The sequence below is a fragment of the Ailuropoda melanoleuca genome, chromosome 7 (assembly GCF_002007445.2).
Source record: "Ailuropoda melanoleuca isolate Jingjing chromosome 7, ASM200744v2, whole genome shotgun sequence".
NCBI classification, from domain to species: Eukaryota; Metazoa; Chordata; class Mammalia; order Carnivora; family Ursidae; genus Ailuropoda; species Ailuropoda melanoleuca.
This window is the reverse complement of record NC_048224.1, coordinates 88,101,380-88,121,247: the sequence shown is the minus strand read 5'-3', so window position 1 is coordinate 88,121,247 and position 19,868 is coordinate 88,101,380. Positions and strand designations below refer to the sequence as shown.

Genomic DNA, 19,868 nt, shown 5'->3' with positions numbered 1-19,868 from the left:
GCATTGCCAGGTACTATATACAAATCAGATTATAAGGGGGGCTAAGCTTAAAGAGAGCTTAGGCTTCAAATGGGACTTTACAAAACAGACAAACAGTCTGGTTGGACAGGGGTGCTTCCATTACAAAGGAATCCTAGGCTTAAGGATCAATTTAATAGCATCTGTCTCTTGCATTTAAAAGGTACAACAATTTACAAAAAAGAAATATTTCTACACTCTTGGAAAACATGTACTTTATGAAAAGGGAACTGTAACTGCACACCACATCAGGGAACTGCAAAATCTACCTGAAATAAACATTTCTTTGATTTCCTTTGGTAAGATTAGCAAGATTTAAAAGGGAAGGGGGTTGGGAGATGTGCAGCCAAAGCCTTGTCTCCTTGAGAATGAAGCTCTATTTCAAGAGTTCAGGAACGAAGCAGGCTGCTCAGCCCATATCAGAAGATTTATTTCATCATCTTTCAGCCATATTGGTTTTAATTAATCACATTTCTTTCTTTGGCACTTGGATTCCCAGAAGACGTTCTGTTGTGGTTGAAAATAAAAGGCTCGTCTTTAATTCAGCGGTAGTTGATGGACACACACCGCTGCTCTAGTTCTCCTTTGGGTTGTCATCGCATGTGAAAACAGAAGTCTGCTAACATTATCCTTCCATGCTTCCTCTCATTGCTGGTGTCCCTGCCTTGGGGGTCTGCTGGTGCCGGGAGCTCAGCACGGCCGTGGCCTCACTGAGTCATCTCACTTTTCACATCTGAGTGCTCTTGTCCCTCTGCCATGTTCCGAGCAACTCCAGAGTAAGGCTGCTTAGATCACATGCATGTTTCCTAAAAGCTTCTACCATCCTTGGGTGACATGGCCCCCTTCAGTTGGCCCCCTTGAGTCAGCGGTAGGACCCAGCTCTGGGGTCCAATGGCTCCTTCCTTCTGTGCCCAGGCTGGTGCCCAGGGCAGCCATAATCCTCTTCTCAGGCTTGTGACAAATTGTAATCTGTTGGGCATTCTTTATGTCTTTCAACAGCACTCTTGTACAGGAAATAAACTAAAGCAGAAAAAACGATTTCTGGTGTTCAAAGAGATCAAGGGGAGGGGCTCCTGGGTGGCTCAGTCGGTTGAGCTTCTCACTCTTGGTTTTGGCTCAGGTCACGATCCCAGTGGGGATGTTGCTTCTCTCCCTCTTCCTCTGCCCCTACTCACCCCCCTTTAAAATAAATAAATTAAATAAATAAATAATTTTTCTTTCTTTCTTTTTTTTTTTTAAGATTCATTTGAGGGAGAAAGAGGGAGAGAGAGCACCTGAGAGCATGTGAGAGCACATGAGCAGGGGGAGGGGCAGAGGAAGAGGAAGAGGGAGAAGCAGACTCCCCACTGAGCAGGGAGCCCGATGCAGGGTTAGATCCCAGGACCCTGAGATCTTGACCTGAGCCAAAGGCAGACACTTAACGGACTACACCACCCAGGTGTCCCAAAAAATAAATAAATCTCAAAAAAACCCCAAAAACCAAAGAGATCAAGGGGATATCCAGAGAGAGCCTAATTATTATTACTATTAATTTTTTTAACCTCAAGCTTCCAGCTACATGTAGAACTATTCAGACAGACTGGACACTGCTAATTCCAACTGAACTTGATTGTGAGTCCCTAATTTGATTCAGTTAGCTGAAAGATTTGGGAAATCCTTGCTGGACGTCACATTGAAATTAAAAAAATAAATCCGGGGGTGCCTGGGTGGCACAGTGGTTAAGTGTCTGCCTTTGGCTCAGGGCGTGATCCCAGCGTTCTGGGATCGAGCCCCACATCAGGCTCCTCTGCTGGGAGCCTGCTTCTTCCTCTCCTGCTCCCCCTGCTTGTGTTCCCTCTCTCACTGGCTGTCTGTCTCTATCTCTGTCAAATAAATAAATAAAATCTTTAAAAAAAAAATTTGTTTAAAAAAAAATAAAATAAATCTGTACCTACATGTGGTGAGTTTCCATGGCAAATCAACAACCCAGAAACACTTTTCATAATTAAAAGAGTATGTGTTCCTATAAAGAGCTCAGAGTTTAAATGAGGTGTAATTAAAATCCAAGAACATTTGTTTTTGCATTATGCAATGTTTTAAGGGTGGTCTATTACGAAAAGATATTTTAGTTTTACTCTTCTAAAATTTGTGTTCAATGTACAGCCTATACTCCCCGTACACTGGAGAAGGTGCATACGCTGGCTAGTGATCCTTATTTGGTTTATACTGAATTTAAAGCAATTTCAGGGTTTAGAACCTATTTGGCATGAGGATTTTAGGCATTTAGGCGCGGTACTTTTATTGACTTAAAATGTTTATTTTTTCTCTTCAAAAAGTATCTCACTCTTGAGGGCAGGGTAGACTGTGTCTAGCAGTCTGCCTGTCTCCTGGGGCCACAGTGCCTTGAGCACAAGAAGGGCCCGACGAACGTTCGTTGATAATTAGAATGGTGCTGAGCCTCAGCTCTCTGGGCCGCAGCCTATTCAGCGCGTGGCCCGGGATTCTGAGTGCATAGAAGTTTTGCATGTTTTGGAGAAATGAATCACCCTTGTTTGAACAAGCTTCTTAATGCTTGCCATTTAAATCTAGAGCAAATGTTCTCAGGGTTACACCCTTCCCATCAACTTATGGGACAAAGACATCAAAAAGGCCAGAAGAAGGGGAATATGCAATTGAAGTCAACAAAACTCAGCTACTTGGTGAAAAGCCCCGGGCCGGGAGCGGGAGGGTGACGAAGCCAAGCGGGAGCTCACGGTGACTGAGCCAGTGCGCTCTGCTCCGCGCTGTAGATACAGTTGGGAGGGCTCTACCCGCAATGACTCCACAGTGCTACAACTAACCCGGCTCCGCCACGGGAGGCCTTACACTCTGGACAGACGTCCTCTTTTCTTCCCTCTTTCCCTGTGCACTCCTGCCCCACCCCCACTGCCAACCTGGAGGAGGGAGGAGAAGAGGAGCAATAGACCTGTATTTTAAAGTTGGGCTTAATTCCAGTAAGAGGCAGACTTCGTGGCAATAAATTTGAATTTTTATCAAAAATTATCTTCATAGGCTTTGGAGCAGGATGCCAATCTTCTTGAATGAATGCTTCGATAAATCTGTCTTGATTTTCAAATTTATTAACAAAACTCATTTTCATCTTTATCGGCATCTTAGTTTTGCTCCAGCAAACTCCATTTCCCCTTTAAGAGTCAACTGATAAGGAACGGTGAACCGCCTGCCCAGGATTACAGGGTAGTGATGGCAGTATTGGGGAACTCTCTAGCCAAAGACGCGGTGTAAGTTATTACGGGTGGTAAAAGGCAAAAGTACAATGCAATCTTCTTCATAACCAGAAGAACAGAGATATGCTGAAAAACATGGATTTAAAAAAATATATATATACCCGAGCTTTCACATACGTCCTCAACCAAAAAATCCTGTTCTTTCTAGAAACCAAACGAAGTCAATTCTCTCCACCTCCTCCTCAGAAATAAAACCCTCTCTGCTCCTGGAGGAAGCAAAGAGCAAGGGAGGCCGTGGTGGCCCCGCCTCACGCATCCTGTTGGAGGTGGCCTCGCCACAGTCCTCTCGGGCAGGAGGCTCCATGAACGATGTTCTCCCCTGGAATTCCCAAGGAGTCTTGGGTCACCCATGGCCCAGGAGGTTGGAGGCAAAAGGTCACTGTTTCAGCAGAAAGGAGGAGGCCAAGGAATTCTTTAAAGAACGGAGGAGTTTACTTCCACGTCAGCCCTTGGCAATTCCCGCCAGTGGATTAGAGCGCTAAGCTCTGAGCTGCCTGCTCCTGGGTGACCGACAGATGCCAGTTTGCACCTGAAATGAATGCGGAGTCAGGTGATGATACCACCTGAAAGGTGTGTTTCCCTCAGGCTGGAGGGCCTCAATCCCTCCCCTTGCAGCGACAATTTGCAGGAATCTGGCGGCAGCTTGGTCAGAAGACCACACGGGAATTCTTGCTGTCAGGCTGTGGCCCCGAATATGCTGGGCTGGAAGAAAAACAGCTGCTAGCCTCTTGGCAGGATCTTCAGGGCCCAGAGGAATAAAAAAGGTTAGTTGCTTTCCCTTCCCTCTAATTGATCCTGAGCTTTCCCCCATAAACCACATGCCGAGTTCTCTGGTCCATCTCAGTTTTGAAAAGCATGAAAAAGACTTTGAAGTCCTGGGGACCTGGCGTTGGAACTCCAGTTCTTCCACCTCTCCCCGGCACTCGGTATAGAACATGCCCTGTGCTGTGTGCATTCATGCCCCTGACCAAGGAACAAGCCTGGAGAACTCAAAGTTCAGCTCCTGCTTTAGGCTCTTACCAAATGCCTGGGGGAAAAGTCAACAGAGATCTGGGAAACAGGCTCATCAGTGAAGCTTCCAGAGAGGATCTGGTGTCCCCGCTGAGCAAAGGGGTCTCTGAGTTCTTCCACAGCAGAGCTCAGGGGCTGACCCTACTTGTCTCTCCTTGCTGCCATGGTCTCTAAGACTCCCCGTTGGAGCCTACTGTTCTGAGTCATTCTTACTCTTGTCTTCTTCCAAGAAGACTATGAAATTATACACATTGCTTACTTGGGAAATTGAGAACTTGTTTAAAAAGAAATGTCACCCCCCCAAATAAAAAAACAAACAAACAAACAAAAGCCACGGGTTCAAATAAGAATTTCTGACGGATTCGCTTCTTTTCTTCTACACCTACCTTATAAGAATGTTAAAGACCCAAGTTTCATGCAAACTTGGCCCTCATCTAGAAACTTCAGAATGATGAAAGCTTTCTTGAGGGGGAAAAAAATTATTTATTTATCAGAAGATCTCATTAAATTTAAGAAATTCACACTAAAACTCGCTCTTTTCTTTTGATAAATGAAGGTCTGCAGAATAGAGATTGCCGTCCTCAGATAAACAAGTCCAAGTCCAATAATCAAGCAGTCCCGAGAAATCTCATACCCACTTAATAAGAGACATACATTGACACATAAATGCTAGGTTCATTTTTCAGACAAAGGATATAGAGCTTCAAAAAAAATAGTGGCATGGTACCTGCTTTTATGCTACGCTTCTAAAAGATTGAAATGAGTGGAATTTGAGGATGAAAGGGAAATTTTCTAAGGCACTGGTCCTGCAACTTTAGCATGCATCAGAATTCCCGGGAGGATTTAAATCACAGATTGCTGGATCTCACACTCCCACCCCTGCCTCTCCTAGAGTTTCTGATTCCTTAGGTACTGAGTAGGGCCCGGGAATTTACATTTCTAACAAGTTCCTAGGTGATGCTGATGGTGCCGGACTGGGGACCACACTTTTAAGAACCACTACCCTAATGAAATTAAAGTCCCTTCTGTATCTGTCTGGATGTACAGCATTTTCTTGTGATTGTCATTACGCCCCTGGCCTTCTCTAGACTCTGGAGAAACAGAGTACTCTGACCACTGTGCTATCTTGCTGACCTGAGCATGTCAGAGTCTTGATTTTGGCTTCTACCAACGCATCGGCAAAGATCCTCTGTTCCTGTTCTCGATTTCATTAGAGAGCCTAAGACGGGTGAGTTATTTTAGTCCCGGGTACATATGAGGAGACAGGTAAAATCTACATGATCCCTCTGATTTCCTGTTTTGGAAATGATGGCACACTGTGGTCCTTCCCAGGCCCCTTAGACAGCATTGTTCCACTCAGCAAGCAGCCTCCCTTGGTGTCTCCCACATCTGAGTGAGCTTTTCTCCTGCCTGCAATACTGAGAGATTAACATCTAATTTGAGGAGAGAGATTTCAATCAGCCTCAGGGTTCAGGCAGAGCACATAAAGCACGGTTCTCTCTCAGCTTCCCTCCTTTTACAACTCAAGGAGTGATACTCCATTCTTGGTAACAAATGGGGCCACCCCTTTGATTACAGGTTCGGTAATGTTTATTGGAAAAACGTCTAATTCCCCAGCACATTGGTTCAGAGGCTAGAAAGCTTCTTCTGGGATTAAACAATTCCCACGTAAGAAGTACACTGACTGAAACAGAATTTTATGTGTATTTCAGCATCAGCGGTGGTTGCCATGCTCAGGAAAAGGATTTTTATGGGACTAGGCAAATATCCCTGAGAAAAGTACAACAGCCCAAGATCTATGGATGGAGAAACAACTGGAGCGATTTAAATCACCACGTCCCTAAGAAGGAGTTTGAAGTTCTATTAATAAAAGGCAGAGTCACTCAAAGATGAAAGTTTAGTATAACTCAAATAAAAGTGAGTTATGTGGCCGTTTCCCAATACACATGCCCCGTGTAAGATCTGGAAGAGCATGATGATGCCTCACAGGGGTGTGTGTGGCAGTCGTCAGCATTACCTGATTCATCGACTCGCATTTTTTTAGTAGGGCTGTCACAGTTCTCATCATCTGACATTTCCATTTCTTCTTCACGGCGGATGCCCATGAGCTGCTCACTCTGAGCGTTCCGGAGCTCCTGAAAGCAAAGGTAGGAGGATGTCAGAGTCACAGACACACGTCAACGTACCTTTTCCCAGTGGTCTTTTGGTGTGTTGCGACTGACATACGAATGCTTAGACTCTGAAGTGTTTCCCCCTCAAACACAGCCCCGCATAGTCTGGAATGAAGTTCTGAGGGCGGTGGGGAGTGGAAAGACCCAGGGATAAATCCTGGCTCACCAGTGATGAGTCAGGGGGTCTTCAGCAAATTATTTCATCTCTTGGGTCTCAATTTCCTCATTTGCCGAAAAGGGGATAATAACATCACCTAGTAGGATTCCACAGAAACGCCTCTTGCCATGATGGGCCCATAGGAGGGACTCAGAGCTAATGATAAGAAATATGTACGATGGCATTTATAAAAAGCCTTGTCGATCACTGGCCCACTGTGTAAATTCAGGAATGTTTCTTCATCTCTCTTAACCTTGATTTACTCATTGGAGTACTGTGATAATAATAGTTTGGAGGATCAAACAAATTAATGCATGCAAAGCTCCTTAGCATTATGCTAGACACTTGGTTTGCTAAGTTGGTAACGTGGACCACTACAATTCTTCATGCAAAATAGTGCCCCTGTGGGGCGCCTGGATCGCTCAGTTGGTTAAGGTTAAGTGTCTGCCTTCAGCTCAGGTCACGATCCCAGGGTCCTGGGATTGAGCCTGGGTGGGCTCCCTGTTCAGCTGTGGGGGGGGGTCTGCTTCTCCCCCTCCCTCTGCCCCCCCACTCATGATTTCTCTCTAATAAATGAATAACCTCTTTAAAAAAAAATAGTGCCCTACATTGTGTGTGTGCGCCCATGTGTGGTCATATGCACATACCACTCAGACATCCGAATGGTAAAACGCAAAAGATGCTGGAGGACAAAATAAAACTGATGCCTTCGTTCTGGTGTTTCACGTCATCATGTAGCGTTTTGTTGGGATCATTGTTTTGACATCACCGAAAGATCTTAGGATCATATCTTTCTTACTTTACTTACTAGAGGGGCGACTGCAGTCAAAGAGTGTATGTGGAAGCTCAATGTAAAAAGTAACGAGTCATAATAAATTTTTTATTCCCTTGCCTAAAAATCGGGACACTCTAATTATTCACGGCAAGTAATTATATTATTTTGTATTGAGCTGAATATTGTGTATTTGTGAATCCTTATCAATTCTGTTCTCTTACATGTACTGTCCTTCACAAAACAAAACAAAACAAAATAAAACAGGAAGGACTACGTTATTCTTTTTCTTGCCACTGAAATTGAAGTCTCTAAATAAAAGTCAAAGAGTTAAAATAACTTTGTTTATAATAAATCTCTGAATAACAATAAAACTAAATTATAACACCGAATGTGTTAATGGCATGATTTTCAACATAGTTCCAGTGCCCATTTGATGGATGTGCAAATTTGATTGTGTTACAGGTTCTCTGAAGTCTCCTCTCTCCTTAGCTCACAGATTTTAACTGTAGTAGGACAAAAAGAAAATCACGTATTGCTAGCAGCGTTTACGTGGTCAACTCTGAACCCTGGGAATCAGCACTGTAGAGGACAGGGAAAGGGGAGGGAGGGCAGAGGGTCAAGGTCCCTGAGAGAGGGATGCCCATCATAGGGAGTCTTGAGAGGCCACCAGGATGATGGGCAAGTCCTCCTCACTTGACCACGGCACCCCATGGAAAGAGGTGTCAATAACGCTGTAAATAGCACCAGTGGGTCTTGGAGGCGGATGTCACCTGTGATTAGTGGGGACATTTTTAGGTTGTGTACAGCTAATTTTTCTACTGACAAAGAACCCAGTTCCCAAAGAGGCAGCCTGAAAATACTTGAAACAAGGAAAAGTCAGGTGGAAGGAATAAATGAGGCTGAAAGGGCCTGTTGCTGAGTCCCCACAATTAATGACAAACTGTCATACTGTAGCTGTTCTTGTGGGGAACGGTGTTGGAAAGAAAAAAAACTGGAGGGGAAAAAAAAAAAGCCGAGGGTGTTTCCACAGGGTGCCTCTGGTTCAGCAGTAAATCGCTCGTACACTCTCATAAATCTGTAAAGGTGTTGCAGATAATTAACAGATGCTGTACATGGGAACGCAGAAAAAATCAAGCCAATTATCAAGCTTATACGCAACAGAGAAATCATCCACAATGTTAAATTACCAACTGGTGTTTAATCAATTAAGCGACACGTAGGAGAGAAAATCAAAGGTAATTTAGAATTCTATTTCCTAGGATATCAAAAGAGGTGGTAGGAGTGGCAGGGAGGCACAAAGCCCCTTTGCAAAAGCACCTTTCAGGACCGCATGCATCCGTTTCTACTGCGCTGGGTGTACCGAGCAAAGCAAGCAGGCTTCCCTGGAACAAAGCTGGAAGCTTCGCGTGCCCTGCTCAGCAGCGGGGACCACAGCCCCCTGCTCCTTCAGGGACCCAGGGCGAGGGGCAGGGGACCAGAAGGCGGGAAGTGTGATTTAGATCAATAACGGATGTTTTCTAGCACTCACGTACTAATGACAGCCTCTTTATGCCCTGATCATTAGCACAGTGCCACTTGCCTTTCCCTTAACATTTCTTTTAATCATGTTTGGTGTTTATGTGAAGGCAAAAAAAAAAAAATAGATAAACAATTCATACACCCACTGTTCCCAAATCTGAATCACAGTTTATGGATTTCAATTTGTGTTTTCGCAACCCTCGATTTGTGTATTTCATCCTAACGAGGACTCTGTCTCCTCCTGAAAATCACCCTTGAGTCGGGTCTCGATTCAGTGCCTGGGAGAGCATCGGGTAAGCACCCTTTGGTTTTCTAGCCCCTGAAAAATTAAAGAGAAATCCCGCATCCTCCTTACTCATAATCCTGAACAGAGGAACAGAATCAGTCACCAGCCACCTTCGTAAGTATTTGTGAACAAAATAAAAAATGCCCTTCTTAACAATAAATTGGACTAGCATTTTAAGTGTCCCATTATTGTGAAATCATTCAGTATTCGCCATAATAACAGTGATAATAAAGAATTCATTTGGTATTCATGTGGATGTTACATCTAGTGCCATTGGTATTCAGCTGTAATTTAGCATTAGTTAATGGGCACTTAACACGCTACCAAAATGATTGATATTATAGTACTTTGTGGTTCCTCAAACTCCGTATAAAACACTTATTTTACAAGTGTGAGCCCAAATCGTTAAGTAAACAAGGCTTACCTTCTATAAGTTTGGGGATTTTGAAAGAGGGGACTATCAGTTAGAGAACTTTAATGTTAACATGCTAGAGATGGAGAGGCGTCCAAATGGAAAACATTCTCTCATTAAAAAAAAAAACAAAACAAACAAAACAAAACGAATAAGCAAACAAAGATCGTATACTTACTTTTAAGCGACAGGTTCAAAGCGTATACTACACTGCAGAGTTAAGAGTAACAGCTGCGCGACCAATGACTAATGACACATTCTGGTCTTTCTAGGTGGCAAGGAAGGCCAAGCTCTGGCCTCTTTCCTTGGGTGGATACTCACACTTCGCACATGTATTGCTGGACCCTGGCTAGCCTGCACATCCGCTCCCCCGGGGAAAGGCGCTCTGGGGAGAGCTGGTCCATACCCAGCTGGCTAGCGCAGGGGACTAAGGCACTGTTTGTGGTGGGAAGGCACAGAGGAAAGGCATACTTGCCATTTCTAGCCCACAGAGCAAACCATCATCATCACGTTGCAGAATACTGGAAAAAAAAAAAAGCCTCCGTATTTATTTAAAAGCCAGTTTCTATTTTACATTACACTTTTCTTCCGAATAGGCAGGCAAAGTGTCTTGGCTTATTTCCGAGCTCTTTGCTATAAATGGGAGAGATGCTTTTCTCCCTTTGCAGGGGGAGAAAAGCACTCTGTTTTCTAAGCATTAAGTCAGCTGCTCTTCTGGATAAGGCACAAATCTGAGCTGCATTTGGAGCTGACAAGGCGACAGGACAATGGCACAACAGCTGCTCACTATAACCAAAACCAGAATGGCTGCAGCCACACTATTCTCTGCCAATCCAGCTGTGTGATGGTGGTTAAAAAGTAATAATAAAATCACCAACCTCAGAATGCTTTCGCCAAATGTCTATGTTCTTGCGCTGAGCTTTCGAGAAATGGTCCCAAGCTTTTTGTCTGGTAGAAGCGTTGAAAACGGCCACAATCTGCTCAACTTTGGTGAACAAGGAAGTCAAACAAGACAAGTAATTTATGTTGTGATCACTATAGGGAAGCAAAGCAAAGACACTAGGAGTCTATGGATGATGTCACAGTAGAAATAACATCATCAATATCCATCCAATCTGTGCCTTTTTGTACTTACATTTTAGCAAGGTTGGGGAGGTCTCCCTTCAAGTCTGTCTCCATAACTTTAGGTTAAAACAAATTCTAAATATGACTGGGAAGAGTTCATGGGCTTATGCTTCCAAGCACTCCACAGCTCTTGTTTAAAAATGTGACTTGGTACGTCTAGATACCTAGATCTACAGATACATATAGACGGATAGAGTAGTGCCTGGGTTGGGGGCTCAGAGGTGAAGCCGGGGTGGAGCGGCTGAATGAGGAAGAGCCGAACACTTATCTTTCTCTTTTTTGGTCTCCATCTCAAGGACTCAGCTGCAGTCCTCTGAAGACATTACCACCTCCAAGTTCCAAGCTCGGGCAATGATTAGGTGTTTCATATTGCCCCTCAGTCTCAAGGGCCATTTTTACTCCTTGGCTTCTTTCTCCTTCCCACCCCTTGCCCTCCCAGCCCCTGCACCGGCCGCAGTCAGCCCTCCAGCCCTCTGGAGGGGAGCAGGAGCCATAGCCTCCACCGCAAGACAGACTGAGGCTCACCCAACCAGCGGTACAGGCATGCAGAGGGCATTTCAACACCAGGGGAGCCCTCTGTAGTTCATCACGACCACATACCGTTCTGCTCTGCCATTTCCACTTTCGTAAGGCTGTCCTCCCAAACCCCTTCAAGTCCTAACTCTCTCACTTTGACTTCATTTAGTGCTTTTGTGGCTTCCAGGCAGAGTGCTACTGGAATGATACATGTTGTGGGGCTGTGGACAAAGCTCCATAGAGAAAGGGAGGAGCTCTTCGTGGTGGATATTAGGATGGGGCCAACGAACTGCAGATCCAATCTTGCTTACACAGTTATTGATCTCATAAGCATGGGATTAAGGAAATTATAGCACTGAATTAACCATCTGATTAAACCTGAATTTCTGAATATTTAGTTAGGAAGGCACAGCTAGAATTAGCTTCTCATGGATGTTAATACTCCATCTAAACATAAATCCTTCTTAAGTGATTCCCAAGGCTCTATTATAAAAAAGGGCATCAAAGATCTTCCAAATCTTCCAGGTGTCTGAAGTATGGCAAAGAGTAATAGCATAATCCCCGCAGAACAACACCTGGTGCCACAATTTTAAAAATTAGCCCACAGAATGAACAAGTATGTTATGGAGCAGAAGCAGAAAGTAGATTCTGTTCACTTACACGTTGTAAATACCTTCTAATGCTAATGAGCAACCACTTCCCAGTCAGTGGGTGATTCTCACAGAGGCTTTGATGTTTACTCTTTTCTACCTTGAGAGAATCCCAACTCCCAACCTGCTTATTTATCCAACTTTATCATCAGGTCACATGATGAACTGGATGCACTTAATTTGTAACGGGAGGGCGTGATGTCACCTTCGCCCACACTCTCCACGTGTACATGTGGCTCCGTTCCCTGACCTCATCTGGAAGAAGTCACACTGCCAGGCCAGCCACACTGCGCTGCTCCAAGTGCTGACGTTTACCTGACCTCCGGCTCCCAGGCCTCTGCTGGGCCCCACTGCTGGTGGAGGACTAGCTGCCCCCCTGCTTTCTGTTGTTTTGTCTGCATGCAGACTGGGGTCGTGGGGGACTTCAGGCTAGCTTCTGCACGAGCAACACCCAGCAGTCAGCCCAACAGGCAGTGGGGAAATTCACGGTCAGATGAGATTATCTGGCAGGGGTGGTAATCATGAGACAGTTTAAGAGTAACGGACCCCACTGCTTTAAGAATAGAGCTTTCAATAGGCATCATTTAGAAGAGTGAGAACTGTGGTATCCAGAGGGGAAGGGGCAGTATTTGGCTGAGTATTTGGGTGGTGGTAGTCAAAATGCCACCATCAATCAAGAAAGGCTATGAATAAAGAGGATACACTAGAGAGAAAATTCCCTGTTTATATATGTGTGTGAGGAGTAGGGAGAAGGTAAGAGAGGCCAGTAATACCTACGGAAGCATACAGAAGGGAAAGCACTTAGAAGAAAGACCCAATGGCCAAATACTGCACAAGTTCAAGGGTAAAAATGGATCCTCTAATATCTACTCAAGAGCCATGTACCACTGCAGATGTTTCCAGTTTGAGGCAAAGTGCCTCAGTTATTTAGAACATGTTGTAACCATATCCGAGGGCATACTTTCAATTCAATCATCCATCCACCCACCCTTTCACACCACAAACATCTGAGATCCTCCAGTTACCAAGCACTTGACTGACTGCTAGACACATAAAATTAAGACAGCGCTTGCCCTTGATGAGATCACAGTCTCTAGGGAGAAAGAAAGATAATTAATTATCTTGAGCAAGAGAAGTATGGATGACGGTACGGGGATACAGTAGGGGGAGTCAGGAAACACCCCCCAAAGAAGGCATCATTGTTGCTAGGTCTTAAATGATGAATCAGTGCTTGCTCCCCAGTTCAAAGGATGGTATGGAGTCATGAAAGGACTTTGTAGGGTTGGGCCTGGGTGAGAATGGATCAGGAAGGACAGTGGATGCTAAGCCTGCTGGCGAGCTTTATACTGTAGCCTTAGGACGCACACATCTGAGTAGGATTTGTTCAGGAGAAATGATGAAGGCTTGAGTTAAAGCAGAGCGCTGACATAGACGCAGCGGCAAGGAGTCATGTGATGGAGCAGAGCTGATAGCACACGTGGCTGACTTGCTATGAGGAAGGAGAAGGGGAGACAAGAATGGCTCAGTTTTGGGAAGTACATCAGCGACCAAGAGGACAAGCAGAGGGGGAGGTCTGGGAGAGAAGGTAAAGAGTTTGCTTTTGAACATGCTGAATTTGACATGCCTGAAGGTCGTCTAGATAGAGCTGAAACACATACTGGGGGTTCAGAAAGAAGTCAAGACTCAAAACAGACAGGTCTTAAATTTTCTGGACTATTCTCAATTTCAGGCAATTGTGTTCTTTTCAGTATGGTAATTAATTAAAGGCAAAACTAAATGTGGCTAACTTTATACTTTTTACTACTACTACTACTAATAATAATAAAGAACCCCCCAAAACCAAAAACTGTGGAACTCAGTTTAGGCTTAAAAAATATTCTCATAGCGTTTCCAAGGCCCAGGTGACTTCTCTCATTTCTGCGCAGACTGCCCCCAACCAGCCATTTGTCTTGCGAATGAAAGTTCTTGGGCACACAGAAGGACTAAGAAAGAGTGCTTGGATCAGCAGGAATTCATCATCATTAGGGAAAAACCACCTCAAAGAGTATGCCTTAATGAATGTGATTCAAAGACAGCAGGTTTTCAAAGTCATAAATCAGGATGACCGCTGGTGGTGATGTCACAGGTAAAGACCATACACTTTTTTTTTTTTTAAGATTTTTAAAAGAGAGCATGTGCATGAGTGAGAGGGGCAGAGGAAGAGGGAGAGAGTCTGAAGGCGCTCCAGACTCGGCGCTCAATCTCACAGCCCTGAGATTAGGACCTGATCTGAAACCAAGAGTCGGACACTCAACCGACCGTGCCACCAGGGGCCCCAGCATACACTCTTCATTGTCTCCAGCAGGGAACACCAAAGAGCCAGTCCACGAATTTGACCACCACTCACTACTTTCCTGGTATAAAATTCACGCTAATTGTCCTATAGACTATAAAACTACAAGTGGTTACTAACTAAATTGAATGTTTAAAATTCTACCTAAGGGGTGCCTGGGTGGCTCGGTCAGTGAAGCATTTGCCTTCAGCTCAGGTCATGATCTCCGGGTCCTGGGATTGACCCCCGCATTGGGCTCCTTGCTCAGTAGCGAGTCTGCTTCTCCCTTTCCCTCACCCTCTGTGCTCTCCCTTTCCCTCAAATGAATAAATAAAATCTTCAAAAAAATAAAAGAAATAAAATAAAATTAAATAAAAATAAAAAATAAAATAAAATAAAATAAAATAAAATAAAATAAAATAAAATAAAATAAAATAAAATTCTACGTAAAAGCTCAGAGAAGAAATGGTATTGGCATTTGTTCAAAAAAGCAGCTTATAGAAGAACAAATTCAGATCAACCCCAACCCGTGCCGGTACTGCCCCCAGTGGCTAGAGACTGCTGGCTCCAAGGCCCCACTTGAGCCTGGATCAGCTATACACTTAAATATTTTTGAAGTACTATCAAAAGAAAAAGATCAGTCAGAAAATTTAAATCTACCTTCACACACCTTGCAAATTTCCCCCAGCCCACTGCCAAATTCTACGTTTTAAGTGTTTTGCCTAAATTATTTGAGAATCATGAAAAAATCAAAAGTGATTTTTCACCAGTATGTCTGAATGTCAGTCTTAGATGTCACACTAGAGTCACTAACATATATCCAGCAGGTAAAAGTGAACCTGAGGGAAGGATAATAGAGCTTTGATGAAATTGCTAATCACTCTTTGCAGCCGCAAGCCCCTTGTTAAAAGATGAACTGAGGTCTATCAAAAATTTCAAGAGTTTACTTGAGCAAAAATCGATGGAATCAGGCAGTGCCAAACCGGAAGTGGTTAGGAGCGCTCCCCTGCCCGGCAGGAGCTGGGAACTCCTCTCTTCATCACATGCTTGGCCCAGCAGCTCCATCCTGGTTGTTTCACATCCCATCATCTTTTCCTTGTTTGGGAACTTTCTTTATATAGAGATTGGTCACAGCTTCAAGTCTAGTTGGCTCCTTGTGACTGGTTGTCCTTAGGTTTTGATTTTGTAACTTTCAGGCATTCGTAGGCTTAGATTTGTGTTTGCTTCCGTATGCCACCACATTAGGGCCACCTCTGCCTGGGTTCTCCTTGTTTCATTAATTTAATATCTTACTAGTGATTATTCATTCTCTTGTCCGTGTGCATGTAAAAAGACCCCCCCACACACATAACACATACACATATGTGCGTATAGTCCTCAGAATTTTTTTTTTTAAATCCGTAAGACTAAGTAATTTAATAATTTTTTTTAAAATACTTTCCACCACCTCAAAATGTTTGGACATCTGCTGAGTTCAGAACATACTGCTCATTTGGGAGAAAACTTTGTAAATTATCTTTAGAAGCACTTGCCTTCAGTCTAAGGGAAAGAAAGCTTAGAACAGGACATCCATTTACCCAGAAACAGGCCCCATTTAAACAGCTCTTTGGGGGGCGCCGGGGGGGCTCAGTCGGTGAAGCCTCTGCCTTTGGCTCAGGTCATGATTCCAGGGTCCTGGGATCAAGCCCCACATTGAGCCCTGCATCGAGCCTCATATCGGGCTCCCTGCTCAGGGGGGAGCCTGCTTCTCCCTCTGCCTGCTGCTCCACCTGCTTGTGCTCTCTCTCTCTGGCATATAAATAAATAAAATATATAAAAATAAAAAATAAAATAAAATAAACAAACTCTCTGGGAAGGAGCAGAGCACCGAGCACAAAACCTCAGATTTCCAGGCTGCACAAGGCTCTGGAATTCTGAGTTCTGGGCAGAAAAGCCTTGGAAGCACGGAAGAGGAAGGTCAGGCTCCTCCGAAGAAGACAAACGCAGCCCTTTCTCTTCCTTGTCCTCCTGACTGCGTTCTTCCTCAGGGTCCTCCACTTCCTACGTCTTGTGCTCCAGCTAAATAGCTGTGAAAGAGCCTTCAATGCCTTTAGTGTCGCAAATATCTGGAGAAACTTAAGTCCTTACAGGCAGAGGGCTTGCCTAAATCACGCATCTCAAACAAATCTTCGGACCTCAACTTTTGTTTTTAATGTTACCTGGGCTCATCATAGAGCCTAACTCTGTAGGGCTCCGAGGAAATTTGGTTTTCCTTTAAGGGATGACGTTTTTCCACATCCTCTATGAAAAGCTCAGAAAAGATGTTCAAAGAAAGGCACATAACTAATGAAACAGTTGACCTCGCCTCCCTGGCTTGTTACTGTTGTTTTTAAATCCTAAAAGCTAGGGCAGAATTGATGAGTCTTGGCTCCGGACTGAAGAATTATAACGGAGGAAATGCAGTAAGTGATTCAGGCTCTCAGGACACCCAGAGGAGCAAGACAAAGCCAGGGGGAGGAGCAGTGAGTGTTGGGCACGGGCTGGGGAAGCTGCAAGAAGAGACTCCCGGAGAGATTCCTGCCTATTCACTCTGGGTCCTGAGCACAGAGGAGCCTGCCAGTCAGCCTGGCAGGAAGCCCAGGAAATAGAGAATTAACATGGTCGGACCCATACATTAGGGAGGCATGGACTGGAATTTCAAGTTGAGGAGGAAAAAGGGCACTCTGGGGTTTTCTCTTGAGATGAGTGAGAAAGCACTGCTGCGTGACACTGTGAATCCATTAGAGCCGCGTTAACCTGTGGCCAGGACACCACAAGCAGGCATCCCGCTCCTTAACTTCCTGGCTAGATGACGCCAGATAGTTGGTTGACGCTAGATCTTTGGCGGGGACGGGGATGGAGACAGAAAGAAAGAGAAACATTGTGATCAAATTATAAAAAAAAAAGGAAAAGAAAAGAAAGAAAGAAATAGGATGCCTTTAGCCAATTTCGAGTAAGCAGGGAATGGGATATGATTCAAATAAATGGTTAAGATATTTGGCGGATGGTGACTTCTTGAACTTTGTGTAAATCCTGATACATTTCAGGAACTGTAGATCCCCTAACTAATGCATATATTCAAGCATTTTGAGAAGTATCAAAACAAAAATCTATGAGAATATTACAATTTTAATGGTTCCTTATAATATGCAGCATTTATTAGGCTTTTAAAATCCAATAAATCCCCCTGTGTAAATTATCCCTATTGACTAAATAAAAGTAATTGATGTATGTAAGAAAAAAGGAACAAAACAAAATGTAAAAGGCTACCTTCCCATCCTGGCTGCCTCCCATCCAGTTTCTCTCTTTAAAGGTAGCCACTCTTACAGATTCTAGCATCACCATCTGAAGAAAAACCTTATGCACAAAGTATAGACGGTCTACTTTTCTATGTATAACCTTTCTTTCTTTACACACAAGTGCTAATATTATATACACTGTGCTGAAACTTGCTTTTTCACTTAACATATCTTGGAAATCTACTGATATGCATGTGAAAGGCACACTTCACTTCACTGTGGTTCCTTTTATTACACTTCACAGACGACTGTGTATTTTTACAAACTGAAGGCTCGCGGCAACTCTGTGTCCAGGGTCTACCAACAGCATTTTTCCAACAGCAATTCTTCACTGCATGTCTCTGTGCCATATTTTGGTAATTCTTGCAGTTTTCAAACTTTTCATCATTATTATATGTGTTATGATGATATTGGTCAGGGATTGTTAATGTTACTACTGTAATTGTTTTGGGGCGCTGCAAACCATACCCACATAAGATGGTGAACTTATCNCTAGCATCACCATCTGAAGAAAAACCTTATGCACAAAGTATAGACGGTCTACTTTTCTATGTATAACCTTTCCTTCTTTACACACAAGTGCTAATATTATATACACTGTGCTGAAACTTGCTTTTTCACTTAACATATCTTAGAAATCTACTGATATGCATGTGAAAGGCACACTTCACTTCACTGTGGTTCCTTTTATTACACTTCACAGACGACTGTGTATTTTTACAAACTGAAGGCTCGCGGCAACTCTGTGTCCAGGGTCTACCAACAGCATTTTTCCAACAGCAATTCTTCACTGCATGTCTCTGTGCCATATTTTGGTAATTCTTGCAGTTTTCAAACTTTTCATCATTATTATATGTGTTATGATGATATTGGTCAGGGATTGTTAATGTTACTACTGTAATTGTTTTGGGGTGCTGCAAACCATACCCACATAAGATGGTGAACTTATCTAAATGTGTGTGTTCTTACCGCTCCACGGACTGGCTGTTCCCCCATCTCTCTCCCTCTCCTGGGGTCTCCCTAGTTCCTGAGACACGACAATATTGATATTAGGCCAGTTATTAACCCTACAATGGCCTCTAAGTGTTCAAGTAAAAGGAAGAGTCAACTGATGTGGCAAGCTTCACTGCGGTCTTATTTTAAGAAACTCCCACAACCACCCCAGCCCTCGGCAAGCACCAATCTGATCAGTCAGCAGCCATCAACAGCGAGGCAAGACCCTCCGTCAGCAAAAAAGATTATAACTCCCTGAAAACTCAGATGGTTAGCATTTTGTAACCACAAAGTGTTTTTATTTTTATTTTATCTTATTTTATGTTTTTAGAGAGGGAGAGAGAGAACCTTAAGCAGGCTCCTTGCCCAGCAAAGAACTCATGACCCTGAGATCATGACCTGAGCCAAAATCAAGAGTCAGATGCTTAACTGATTGAGCCAGCCAGGCGCCCCAGCCACAAAGTATTTTTTAATCAGGGTATGTACACTGTTTTTTTAGACATAATGCTGTTGCACACTTAATAGACTACAACAGTGTAAATACACCTTTTATATGCAGTGGGACACCAAAAAATTCACTGTGCTCACTTTATTGTGATATTCCCTTTATGGTGGGAGTCTGGAACCGAGCTCGCAGTATCTCTGGGGTATTCCTGTATTAATAAGGCTGCAATGAACATCCTCAGATGTATCTTTTGACATTTTTATCTAAGTGGCTTTATAAGAAATTCTTAGCAGCGGAACAGATAAAAGAGTATCTGAATTTTAAATTTTTGAGAGCTACTGCCAAACTGCACTCCAATTTCATGCCTACTAAGTATTTTACGAAAAAAATGGATGTTGGTATCTTTTAATGCCCTTCACCCATTTCCTGTACCTCTACCCTCTGCCTCCGGCAACCATTAATCCTGTAGAATGTTTTAACAAGCTTTCCAGGTCATTCCAATGAATGCTGAAGTTTGAGAACCTCTGATTTAAAAATTATCTCATTTAAATTTCCCAGTAACCCTCTGGGGCCGGTGCTTCCATTATGCCCATTTCACAGATAAAGAAACAGATTCCCAGAGAGGTATAATTACTTGCCCAAGGTCATATACTTAGCAAGCGGTGAAAGTGGCAATGGAATTGTATCCTCTCAACTTCAAATTATGTGTATCTGACCTTGGAACAATGGGGCGGGGTGAGGGACACTGACCCACCCCCCCCAGTCAAAAATCGCATATAGCTTTTGACTCCCCCAAAACTTAATAGCCTCCTATTTACGGTTTACAAAATAGCTGATCAACACCTATTTTGTATATGTATTACATACTGTATTCTTACAATAAAGGGGGCTAGAGAAAAA

General features: G+C 43.6%; 1 protein-coding gene across 3 annotated transcripts in view; it reads right to left on the bottom strand.

Annotated features, from left to right (window-relative positions):
- ENOX1 (ecto-NOX disulfide-thiol exchanger 1) overlaps nt 1–19,868 on the bottom strand; it is a 560,973-nt gene that overhangs the window by 109,127 nt on the left and 431,978 nt on the right. For all 3 annotated transcript variants that reach the window (XM_034665221.1, XM_034665223.1, XM_034665222.1), the window contains 2 exons: nt 10,490–10,596; nt 6,310–6,427 (listed from right to left, as the gene is read on the bottom strand). In XM_034665221.1, coding sequence (XP_034521112.1) covers nt 6,310–6,427; nt 10,490–10,596 — 225 coding nt within the window. The remainder of the gene's footprint in view (nt 1–6,309; nt 6,428–10,489; nt 10,597–19,868) is intronic.